At 47.2% G+C, this 12,774-nt stretch overlaps 1 protein-coding gene and 1 long non-coding RNA gene across 3 annotated transcripts in view; both read left to right on the top strand.

Moving 5' to 3' along the window:
• entpd1 (ectonucleoside triphosphate diphosphohydrolase 1) overlaps window positions 1-7,905 on the top strand; it is a 28,223-nt gene extending 20,318 nt beyond the window's left edge. For both annotated transcript variants that reach the window (XM_036550040.1, XM_036550048.1), the window contains exons 4-10: window positions 114-264; window positions 2,111-2,270; window positions 2,914-3,111; window positions 4,583-4,831; window positions 5,124-5,231; window positions 6,131-6,268; window positions 6,824-7,905. In XM_036550040.1, the coding sequence (XP_036405933.1) occupies window positions 114-264; window positions 2,111-2,270; window positions 2,914-3,111; window positions 4,583-4,831; window positions 5,124-5,231; window positions 6,131-6,268; window positions 6,824-7,033 (1,214 nt within the window). In that variant the 3' untranslated portion in view covers window positions 7,034-7,905. The remainder of the gene's footprint in view (window positions 1-113; window positions 265-2,110; window positions 2,271-2,913; window positions 3,112-4,582; window positions 4,832-5,123; window positions 5,232-6,130; window positions 6,269-6,823) is intronic.
• A 1,347-nt stretch (window positions 7,906-9,252) lies between these two features.
• Window positions 9,253-12,774, top strand: LOC118772453. Its single transcript, XR_005004699.1, has 4 exons — window positions 9,253-9,357; window positions 10,921-11,127; window positions 11,614-11,643; window positions 12,741-12,774. It is a non-coding gene; the product is annotated as an uncharacterized LOC118772453 (long non-coding RNA).

The raw sequence follows: 12,774 nt of genomic DNA, 5'->3' as shown, positions 1-12,774 counted from the left end.
CTGATGTTGATTGTGACACCCCCACTCTGACATATCGCTGTGCTGGCATGGAGCGTGACACCCCCACTCTGTTAAAACCTGTACCCCACTTCCTGTCCCGCCTTCGTCTGCAGGAAAGGGGATCTCCAGCTACGCATCGGACATATCGCACGCAGGCACGTGCCTGAGGGAGTGCATGGAGGAGGCCAAGGAGAAGATTCCCGTCTGGAGGCATCCTGAGACCCCCGTTTACCTGGGGGCCACGGCAGGGATGAGGTTACTGAGGTAGCAGCTGACCTCTGACCTTCTGAGCTTCTGACCCTCTGCAGATAATCTCTCTGTGAGAGAGACGGAGAGATTATCTGAATAATAACTCATTTTGTGGAAAGCCAGTAAGTCAGCTTCACCGTCATCATAAGAGATAAAGAGAGAGGGAGAGAGACAGAGACAGAGAGAGAGGGAGGGAAAGAGAGAGAAAGAGAGGGAAAGAGAGAAAGAAAGAGAGAGAAAACGGTAGAGCTGTAGACACCTTGTTTATCAAGGATTAAGGGGATAACTGTGGAAAAATGTCTGAATTCCAAACACATGATAGCATTGGTAACATCAGAGCACCTGAATACCACATGTACTGCTTCTCACGCAACTCGCATGGTTCAGCTCCCTGCCATAACAGTGCACTCATGCTGACAACACGCACAAAGACACTGATGAGAATTAAAGCAGCTCAAGGGTCATCATCCCTCAGACCCACATCCCTCAGACCCGCATCCATCATCCCTCAGACCCACATCCATCATCCATCAGACCCACATCCATCATCCCTCAGACCCACATCCATCAGACCCACATCCATCATCCCTCAGGCCCACATCCATCAGACCCACATCCATCATCCCTCAGACCCACATCCATCAGACCCGCATCCATCATCCCTCAGGCCTACATCCATCAGACCCACATCCATCATCCCTCAGACCCGCATCCATCATCCCTCAGGCCTACATCCGTCAGACCCACATCCATCATCCCTCAGACCCGCATCCATCATCCCTCAGGCCCACATCCATCAGACCCACATCCATCATCCCTCAGACCCACATCCCTCAGACCCGCATCCATCATCCCTCAGACCCACATCCATCATCCATCAGACCCACATCCATCATCCCTCAGACCCACATCCATCAGACCCACATCCATCATCCCTCAGGCCCACATCCATCAGACCCACATCCATCATCCCTCAGACCCACATCCATCAGACCCGCATCCATCATCCCTCAGGCCTACATCCATCAGACCCACATCCATCATCCCTCAGACCCGCATCCATCATCCCTCAGGCCTACATCCGTCAGACCCACATCCATCATCCCTCAGACCCGCATCCATCATCCCTCAGGCCCACATCCATCAGACCCACATCCATCATCCCTCAGACCCACATCCATCATCGCTCAGGCCCACATCCATCATCCCTCAGGCCCACATCCATTAGACCCACATCCATCATCCCTCAGACCCACATCCATCAGACCCACATCCATCATCCCTCAGGCCCACATCCATCAGACCCACATCCATCATCCCTCAGACCCACATCCCTCAGACCCGCATCCATCATCCCTCAGACCCACATCCATCAGACCCACATCCATCATCCCTCAGGCCCACATCCATCAGACCCACATCCATCATCCCTCAGGCCCACATCCATCAGACCCACATCCATCATCCCTCAGACCCACATCCATCATCCCTCAGGCCCACATTCATCAGACCCACATCCATCATCCCTCAGACCCACATCCATCAGACCCGCATCCATCATCCCTCAGATACGAACATGTGGATGAGATAGTCAGCTGCATCATACAAACACACACATAAATACACACTGCCAGATACACGTACACAGGTTCTCGCACAGCATTATATTCACAGACTCACTGACATATTCACTGAACAGATGTTGGTCTGCCACAGGCCAGTAAGTGTCTGATCCACAGATCAGGCATCCGGGGGGAGAGCAAAGAAGGACAGGCAATTTTTATCACATTCTGTCTCCACCCAACTGCAGAAGGATCAGAGTGACTGTATATGATCAGGTTTTGTTTCTGTCCAATCACAGGATGACCAACACAACCGTGTCTGACCAGGTTCTGTCCTCTGTGGAGAGCTTCCTGCAGACGTACCCTTTCCTGTACCAGGGGGCCCGCATCATCAGTGGCCAGGAGGAGGGAGCCTACGGCTGGATCACCGTCAACTACCTGAACGGCAACTTTAGAAAGGTGGACCTTGGTGTCACACACACACACACACACACACACACACACACACACACACACACACACACGTATCCACACATGTATACACACCTACACACAACTTAATACACACCTACACAAATCTACACTTACACACACAGTTACACTCCCATACACACACACCTATGCAAACCTACATACAGTACTAGCCAAAAGTTTGGACACACCTGATTAAGATAATGGGAAACATGCATTCAAACATTTTTTTTTTTGATGTAAAGACTTACGTTTAAATGTTTGAAATTTGTTTCTTAGAAAAATATAAATAGTGAAGTTTATGCCTATGCATGAATTTCTTTCCAGAAAAATTTAATATTTAAAAAAATATTTTTTGGCTACATTGAAGAATCTAAAATATAAGATTGATTTGTCACTTTTTTGGTCGCTGTATAATTCCATTTGTGTTATGTCATAGTTTTGATGTCTTTACTATTATTCTAGTAAAAATAAAGAATAAAAGTTGTGTCCAAACTTTTGACTGTTACTGTATATATACACAGATACACATGCTTATAGCCAAACACCCATGTATACATATATAACCCTACATATTCTATAACCCATCTGCCACTGTGCTACATACACCCCTGACCCCTCTCTGCTTCAGGCGCTGACTACCATGGGTGCTCTGGACTTGGGCGGGGCCTCCACCCAGATCACGTTCGTCTCTAAGCAGGAAGTGGAGTCGGAGGAGAACTCAATGCTCTTCCGGCTGTACGGGAACGACTACCACGTGTACACACACAGCTTCCTGTGCTACGGCAAGGACCAGGCACTCAAACTGGCCTTGGCCAAGCAGCTACAGGTAACACCTGACGTCATGTGATCACCTGTGATATCCGTATTAACACCAGTAGGTTCTCTGAGTGGGTCCGCCTCTGGTCCTTCCTCTCAGCCTCTCGTTATCAGTGACATGTCTGCCTTCCCACTGCACTTCCTCACTACACTCTTGCACTCATCATGTTTAATCTGAACTGCCCAGATTCTCACTTCTCAGTCTTCTCCTCCCCACCCAATGGGCGCACTCCCCCAACGGCTCTAAACCTAATTCAGCCGCCCGGTTCTGGCCAGAGGCAGGCGACTTCTCCTTTGAGTCAGGTTCTGCTCAGGGTCTCCTCCTTTTAACCAGGGAGTTTCTCCCTGCCACTGTTACTGTAGATCTGCTCTTGGGGCTCAGGCCCAGGATCTCTGTAAAGCTGCTTTGTCACGTTGTCCTTTGCAGAAGCACTACATAACTATATTTAATTGAATTAAAAAAAAATGGTGTTTGGGTTCTGCTGCCCCTTGGTGGCCAGTGGAATAAATCAGTAGGGAAATGGCAGTGATCCTTTCAAGTGCTACACTGATGCTAAAAAAGACTATCCTCATATCAGGTCAGTATGATGGTTAGCAGGAGTCCCCTCCCTGTTCAGTACAGATGTGGTTTTTAGCATGGAATGCAGGTAAAGTGACACTTGTGTGGGGGTTCATGTCTCAAATTTTTGTTAAACTCTACTGCATGAGGATACATCTATGCATCCTTTGCCAGAGGAGGCTGTCAGACGAATGTCTTTTTTCCTGTGTCTCCCACGGAATGGCGGTCCTTAAGTCCATCTTAGTCCTTAAGATGGTGACCAGTCTATTTCCTGTTTCCTGGATCTATTTCCAGGTCACATCATTCAGATGTATCAGTCAGTCAAACTCACATTGAAGGTCAGGTAGCCAGCGCTGAGACTACTCTGTGTCACCCAAAAGTGCCCCCCCCCCCCCCCCCCCCCCCACCACGTGACCCGTTTGGGTTCTCCTGCCTCTCACTGCGTGTCCCAGATGGACCAGAGCAGAGCCCAGCTAATCAAGAGCTGAACTGGTAAATAAACTACTTCCAGGCCAGAAACTCAGATTACATCTGGCTTCTGTCCAGACCACCCCAATTCCCCAGACACCTCTGTTTATGCTGCCCCTATCGTACATAACGGTGACTGTAAACTTTCCACTCCTCAGGATTTCTGTGGCGGTTCTGAGTTTGGACAGTAAAGGTTGGAATGTTTTTTCTTTGAGACGGGTCCATTAATCTTGCAGGAAGTGAATGAACATAATGTAATGTCGTGGAAGTGCTGCCGGTAAGGCTAGTGAGGTAATGATGTGTTGTTTTGCTGGCTGGCCAACAGAGGGCAGCAGAGTATCTGCATTCATGTGTCAGACTGCTGAATGAAGTGATAAGGCGCAGCTGCCCGCTTCGTCACCTTAAAGGGAGTTTAACCCCTGCTCTGTGGCTGTGCTGCATGTTTTTCTCCAAGACAGGTGAGAGTCAGCTGAGAGACCCCTGCTTCCACCCGGGCTACAGCGTGCAGAAATCCCTGGAGAGCAGCCCCTGCGTCCTGGAGTCGCACCCCCACGCCTCAGAGCGCATCTTCACACACTTCGGGACGGGCAACGCCTCGCTGTGCCAGGAGGCCGTCAGGCGCATTTTCAACTTCAGCCACTGCCCGTGGGGGCGCTGTTCTTTCAACGGAGTCTTCCAACCCCCTGTGGAGGGGCAGTTTGGGGTGAGGGGGAGAGAGGACCATCGCTTTCAATACGTAGCGTAATAGATGCCAGTGTGTGAGGGTGGTTTAATGTCGAGGTAACAATAAACTGTAGTGCATCATGGCAGTGTTACTGTAATAATAATAAAACACCAGGGTATCAGTGCATACACATACAGACACGTATACACGCTCACATCCATACAGAGACTATCACATCCACACACTCACAGACACACACATAGTCACCCCCACACACATACACACACACACACACAGACAGGCATTTCTCAGTCTTGCTTTGTGTTCCCAGGCCTTCTCCGCCTTCTACTTTGTGATGAACTTTTTAAACCTGACCTCATACTCACTGGAACAGAGCAAGACGAAGATGGACCACTACTGCTCCACCCCCTGGGATGAGGTAAAACACCCACTCCCAGCACTGGAACCAAGCTACACCCCCCATAACCACACCCACTCCCAGCACTGGAACCAAGATACACCACCCATAACCACACCCACTCCCAGCACTGGCACCAAGCTACACCCCCCCATAACCACACCCAATCCCAGCACTGGCCCCAAGCTACACTCTCCATAAACACACCCAATCCCAGCACTGGAACCAGGCCACACCCCCAAAACACACCCACTCCCAGCACTGACACCAAGCTACGTCCCCCATAACCACACCCAATCCCAGCACTGGCCCCAAGATACACCCCCCCATAACCACACCCAATCCCAGCACTGGTCCCAAGTTACACCTCCCATAACCACACCCAATCCCAGCACTGGCCCCAAGATACACATCCCATAATCACACCCACTCCCAGCACTGACACCAAGATACACACCCCATAACCACACACAATCCCAGCACTGACACCAAGATACACACCCCATAACCACACACAATCCCAGCACTGGAACCAGGCCACACCCCCAAACCACACCCAATCCCAGCACTGGCACCAAGCTACACCCCCCATAACCATACCCAATCCTAGCACTGACATCAAGATACACACCCCATAACCATACCCAATCCCAGCACTGGAACCAGGCCACACCCCCAAACCTCACCCCAACCCCAGGCACAGAACCAAGCATCAAGGAGCCATACACAACATGCATGTTCGGAAGCAGTTTCCTACCCAGAATTGGACCCCACGACCTTCTAGTTTCATTGTATTTGCCTAGCAGCCACCTCTAACCAGCAACTCACCACAGAATCAAATTTTAACCTCCATGTTTCACTCATTTTTGTCCCTCTTTCTAAGTGTATAGCCATCCCTGTTTTCTGTAACCTGTAACCAGATAAAGCAGAGATACCCATCTGTGAAGGTGAAATACCTGGCGGAGTACTGCTTCTCTGGGACCTACATCCTGACCCTGCTGGAAGACGGATACAACTTTACTTCGGCGAACTGGAGAGACATCCAATTCATCAAAAAGGTGGGCTCCCCCCCCCCCCCCCCCATCCAACCAGCCACTCACACGATCCGTCCCACCCCACAAATCAGCTTTCACCACTCTGATCTGTTGCTGATTGTTCACCAGCTCAGAATGTGGTTTCAATGAAGGAGTCTGAAAAAGGTGGTGGGTTTTCCATCATAGCAGGAGGCCAGGGGCAGCCTGGAGTGCTTCACTTTGGATGCGTGTTTTTAACCTTCAGCAAAGTCAGGATGAGCTGTGAGGCAGAGAGGAAGGAAAAGATTGGGAGAAGGGATGTTAAACTCATTAGAACCTCAGCAGCTGACCTCTGGCCTATGACTGACTCTGTGTGATCTGTGACAGTGACTCTGTGTTTCTGAGCAGATCTGTGACAGTGACTCTGTGTTTCTGAGCAGATCCGTGACAGTGACTCTGTGTTTCTGGGCAGATCTATGACAGTAACTCTGTGTTTCTGAGCAGATCTGTGACAGTGACTCTGTGTTTCTGAGCAGATCCGTGACAGTGACTCTGTGTTTCTGAGCAGATCTGTGACAGTGACTCTCTGTTCCCGGGCAGATTGGTGACAGTGATGCTGGCTGGACTTTGGGATACATGCTGAACCTGACCAACATGATCCCGGCAGAGGCCCCCGATGAGCCGCCCCTCCCCCATGGCGGCTACGTGGCCATCATGGTGCTGTTCAGCCTGATGATCTTCATCCTCTTCCTCCTCGCCTACAAGCTGTTCGGCCGGCCCGTGTGCAGCGCCAACAAGCAGATCATCTGAGCCACAGGACCAAAGCACCAACCACCCGGAGTATCACTCTGAAACCTTCCTCTCTTTCTTTCTCTTTCCTTTCTTTTCCTCTCTCTCTTCCCCTTTCTGTCTCTCTTTTGAGGCGTTCCAGGACCACTGTAGAGTCACACAGCCCCCCCCACTCACACTGTGACCCGTACCAGCCCCACGGCCTAAATAAGCTGAGCTGAAGTGTATGGAGCTGCTCACTTCAACAGGAGAGCTGTGAAAAATGACCATGGTGGCTGATGTTTGGGAAACTTTCAGGAAGATTAATTTTACTAAGTACTTTAATGAAAAATGTGTCCAATCAGCGCTGTGTAGCGGATGGGTCAGAGGTCGGAAGTCGTGACCTTTGAGGGAGTGGCGTAGCGGGCCTGGGGAGGGGCGCTGACATGGCTCATCATTCCCGTTCCTACATGGCTGATAATTTCCTTCCCAGGGCACGCTCACTGGAGCCAGCACCACAGCCCACCACCACCCCAAAGCCCCCCCACCCTGGCAGTGCTTCAGCACGTTGCCCCGGGACTCATCGAGACGCCGCAGGCGGAGTTGAAGGCGTCTGAAGTGAGGCCAGACGTGTTTAAGCACAGAGAGTTCTTACACGGCCCGGTGACACAAGGACCCAGCGTGCTGGCACAGGGTGGGGACCAGCGTGGGGGTCAGCGCTGTTCCCCTCCCACCCCCCCCACTCCCGTGTTGACCATCTCGACCTTCCGGCTCTACCCTTCCACGATCTCAGGACAATGCAGGAGCAGAGCTTAAAACTAAACATGTCTGCAGAAAAAGACATGCCTAATATTTAGTGCGAAAGGGATACACTTTTAATATGTCAGAATGTACGGCACATACCAGAGAATAAATTACTGCCACTTTTTATATGTAATGATATACAAATATTGTAGAGTGAATTATAAAATAGAGTATTAAAAGTATATGATAATAACAATATAAAAGCTAATATAATGTTCATACTTCAAAGTGGCAATAGTTTATGATTTGTGATATATTTTATATTTTGCCATATGTTAGGAACATGTTCCTATTGTGTTTTTGTTCTTTCTATTTTATCACATATTGTCATTATTTTTCCATGAGGGTTGGCTTTTCCCTCTAAAGGGATGTGCAGTGAGCCCTAATTTGCCATCATTCTTTGTAAATGCGCCTGTTCTCACCCCCTGACCCGCATCTTTTCAGCATTCTGTCCTGTCTGTGTCTTTGTGTCACAGTGTATGTAGCCTTTGTCATTGTCAGTATTTTTCCCTCATGGTGTAAATACATGTAAATACAGACACTGTGCCTGAAGCAGAGATTTGGGGTACACTCTGAACACGCTCCACCACCGCTACAGTCTCAGATACCCCTGTAATGATGTGTGAAGAAACTGGCTTTTGTGCAGCCAGTTTCCCAGCAGGTGACACTTTTGTTTTTAACCTATGCAAGGTTTTTTTTTTTTTAACCTGAGTTGCATCTGTAAGATGTATTCAGCTGTATACATGGGAAAAATGTACAAAAAGAATCAATAAATACATGTAAGCAAAAGTACATTGTATTGGATGATGGTGACTGTTTAGCAAATTAATAATGATTTGATTGGCTGTCTACAGGGAAGCATTTTGATTGGTGTGAATGAGTTCTAATGAAGTAATGATGACTGCCCAGCACAGTTACTCTGATGTATATTGTCAATATGAATATGTAAGTGATAAACATTTCCACATGTGCGTCTGAGAGGCACTGTACATCAGTTACAGTCAGAAGTGTTTTTCACCATTAGTCCTACAGATATGAATTGTGTTTTCCTCCTTTGAAGCTACCCTGACATTCCTCACATCTTTCGCCCATCAACCATACAATTATCACCTATATATACATCTGAATGTAAATATTGATTCATTTATTCTCTATATGGCAGTGCAAACCCATCCAGACTTTCTGGAATTATTTTGTATGGCTTGTTCCTCTGTTTGTTTTCTCCTTGAAATGAAATAAACTGCTCTTTAAGAGCTATGTATGTGTGCCAGCTTTTAATTTGCATAGAATTTTTAAACAACAACTTGCAGATTGCCGGCACTGTAAAAGAATAAACTAAAAAAAAGGTCTTCAGCATAGAAGGCGAGGTCAATCTAAGCATTTCTCTGACTGTCGTGGCATACCAGCTAATACCGGATTGTCCTGTCACTCTGACGTCAGAGAGCTAGAGAGCAGTCAAAGCTGAAACTTCCTCTGACTTAGACTGCGCAAGATGTTTTGCCTCAAGGTTGTGTTTTTCATCATCTTAAACCACATTTCCATGTCTGCTGAGGAACACCAAGGTAATGTTTCATTTACCATGCCATGAGGGGTTCCGGGGATGTGGCTGTGGTGGGGCTTGTGGTGTTTGGTAGGGAATGGAAAAGATATTGCCATAAAAACATTCTAGATGTCTCCGGTCATATTTGGTCCAAAGGCATGCCCAGACATGTCCTCAGGTAACTCTTCTTAATGTCACGCATGGTAAAATGCTGCAGGTCTGAGGTCTCTGGTGCTGCCCGCTGGTCAATGAAGAAAGATAAATAACAAACACAACATTTGAGTGAAGAGAACTCCTCATTTATCAGTATTCTTACCTCTGCCGAGACCGACACACTTCAGATAGCATTTCCATGCTAAGGATTATTAATTATATTGTTTTCTATCAGCACAAAAGGTTCTGTTTGACTTCTAATTTTTTGTGGTTCTCCATGGCCTCATGTTGTTATCATGTTTGCTCTCTGATGGTACATACTGACCGCTAGATTTGAGCAAAGCGGCACACCCCACTCTAACGGGAAGAGTACGTATTAAATATTATTGCAGACAGCATTGTCCTCGTCTGGAGTTTCAATCTGGTAATTATATGGTTAGATGTATTTTAGCAGTGGAATAACCTCTGTGTTATTCTCAGGATTGTGGAGTAGTAGAGCCTGTGACCACCATTTTCTATCCTGTCATATTTTTATGAATTAAAAATAACATTCTAAAACAATAGCAGAGATTGGGCTGACTACCAGCTCCACAGACTCCTCGCTGCCTGCAGGTTGTTCCCTCACACATGCCCCGCCCCCCTCCCCCCCGACACACCACCACTTCTTCTGTCCCTGGGTGTGTTTCCTGCTGTGCTCTGTCACAACACATCTCAAATCGAGCAATGAAATGATTGCCCAGGCTTGCAAGACTGGAAAAAGAGAAGCAAAAAGTCACTGAAGTCAGACAACATCCTCACCCATTTTCACTCTATTTGCATTTTAAAAGTGCCTCTGACTCCAAATTTTATGGCGTGTTAAAATGCATATGCCTCCAAGACACTAACAAAGCAGCTTTTACTCATTTCTTACTTCCTTTTACTTACAGCCATATCTGGGATCTGGAGTGTGGCTTTTACCGTAGAGCTAACTTGTAGAGCTGACTACAGTTCATGTTAAAGATGTGCTACGCAGTCCTCTTTACTGAATGTGATTTCCTGTTCTGTGTGTGCTTCACCTCCTGTGTGCTTTGTAACGGCGCGTCTCACTGTTCATTTGTGGACAAAGGATGCAGCATGAGATTTGTAGCAGGCCACAGTCTTTCCGTTACCTTTCGAACAGATGACAGCACTGCTCTTTTCTGCTCTATCTCCCGCTGCTGTCTCTCTTATTACCTGTGACATCTATCCGAGCTGCTGGATTCCAGCAATCTATCCATTTGTCTGTGACTTTCCCTTACAAATTATTGCACATTTTAATTTTTTTGCTGGAGTCACTGAGCTACATTTGTGAAAAAGAGTAAGATTTGCATTTGTGCTAAAGTAAAGGACAAATGCTAAATACTAAATGAGTCCAAGCGTAAGTGTTCAGTGATCATACATCGGTGTCTTTAAGATTCCTGCAAGTATCGTGTCTTGGCGAGGAAGGCCACAGAAATGGCCTGTTTCAAGACCAGGGATGACAGCCACCCAGATTGTGAAGCTGAAGGTGGGGTCAGCACATTCTGTCACATCGAAACCCGAAATGACTGGATCATCATTAAGTGGCTGGCAAGCAAAGACTTCACTTGCAGCAATGAGACTTTCTCTGAAAGTCTGAGAGGTGAGACCTGTCTCCAAACTGCATCAGCTGTCTGGAGCAGTTTGCTCCCGTTGTGGTCAATGCATTTATCTTCAGTCATGGTCTTTAACTAAGCCACTGCGCAGTATTCCAGAGCCAGAACTTATTACAGAGCTTCTTTCTGCAACATCATTAGATCACTTCACTATTGCAATTTCACATTTGCCAGTAAGAGCTTCAATGAATAAGTTTCTCGGATGGTAAATCTGTCAGTATTAAACAATGAAACCCAGGGCGAGTTAATGGTTGTACGTGCTGAGAAAGCACCCTTTCATGCCAGTGGAAGGCCTTTGCAAGTAAGATTTATAAAGCCTTGGGCTGCTCAACTGAACACCTTGCCTGGGTTTCAGTGGTTAAGAGAATATAGACAGAAGCATCATTTGACATGTGGCCTTCATTTCAGTTCATATCTGATTTAAATTATTATCTAATGTTTATCTATCTCTATTTTTATCTCATTTAAAACAGGAAAAGGACATTGTGCCATTGACCAGGAAGGTAAGTGAACCTCACATCTGTGTGTGCGTGAGTTCATGCACGTCTGTGTGTACCTGTTTCTGTGTAAATGAAATGTGTTGTGTTTCCTCTTTGTTCCAGGCTTAGGCACTGCTGCAGACATTGCTGTATTGTTTAACAGCAGGTCCCCTCCAAATCAATCAGGTGTGTGTGTGCATGTGTGTGTGCACGTGTGTATGCGTGTCTGTGTGTGTGTGTGTGTGTGTGTGTGTGTGTGTATACACCCTCAACCTGGATAGACGATGCTCTGCTCTCTCTGTCCAGTATTTAGGGATCCAAAGCTGTCCAGCTTACAATAGCCCTGTACCTACTGCACGCTACAGCCCTCCAGTACCAGGGTAGAGTAGCCCTGCAGTTACTTGATGGATTCATAGCTGCTCTATCTACATGTAGATTTATGTTGTGATGCAGTTATGATGACTTAAATGTTTCATTATATAATTTTATAACTGAACTTTTTTTGTGTTTCCTCAGGATGTCTGATCATCTCCTGGACCCTCGTTGCTGCTTTACTGAGCTTTTTATTTGTTTTTTTATAGATGCAGAAAAATGTATTACATTTATAATAAATACTTTTTATTTAAGACTTATGTTTATATGAATAATGAAGGCAATTGTAAATGTTTTGTGGTTTTCTTTGCCTTTTTCCCCATAAAGCATCCCGTTGTTGGAATCACTGATTATTTGTTAGGTTTGTCTCATAAGATCAGCTATTGATGTTATTCAAGGACACTGAGGTGAGACAGATGCAGTCCTCTGATACACTCACACACAGCCAACAGCTCAGCTTTTGGACAACAGGTCATGCCGAACCTGAGCTGTCGAGTGTCAGGGCTCCGCCCCCTTAAGCCACGGTGTTTTTGTTTTTCCCCGTCCCTGTGCTTTTGTTTTCCTTGTGTTCCAGCCCCGCCCCGCTCCCTGCCTGGTCTACGCCCACCTGATCTCCTCATTACCTGCACCTGCCTGCTTGACCACCTGCATCCCATTGCCTCGTCACCCCAGCCCTATATCTTCCCTGCGTGTCTCTGTCTTGTTGCTAGTTCGTTTCAGTGATTTTTCCTGTCTCGTCCCCGCATTAGTTCCCGTGATTTGTTTGCTGTCGCGTTCCTGCCT

This window comes from Megalops cyprinoides, chromosome 1 (genome assembly GCF_013368585.1).
Source record: "Megalops cyprinoides isolate fMegCyp1 chromosome 1, fMegCyp1.pri, whole genome shotgun sequence".
Classification (NCBI taxonomy): domain Eukaryota; kingdom Metazoa; phylum Chordata; class Actinopteri; order Elopiformes; family Megalopidae; genus Megalops; species Megalops cyprinoides.
This window is presented reverse-complemented; position numbering and strand designations above follow the sequence as displayed.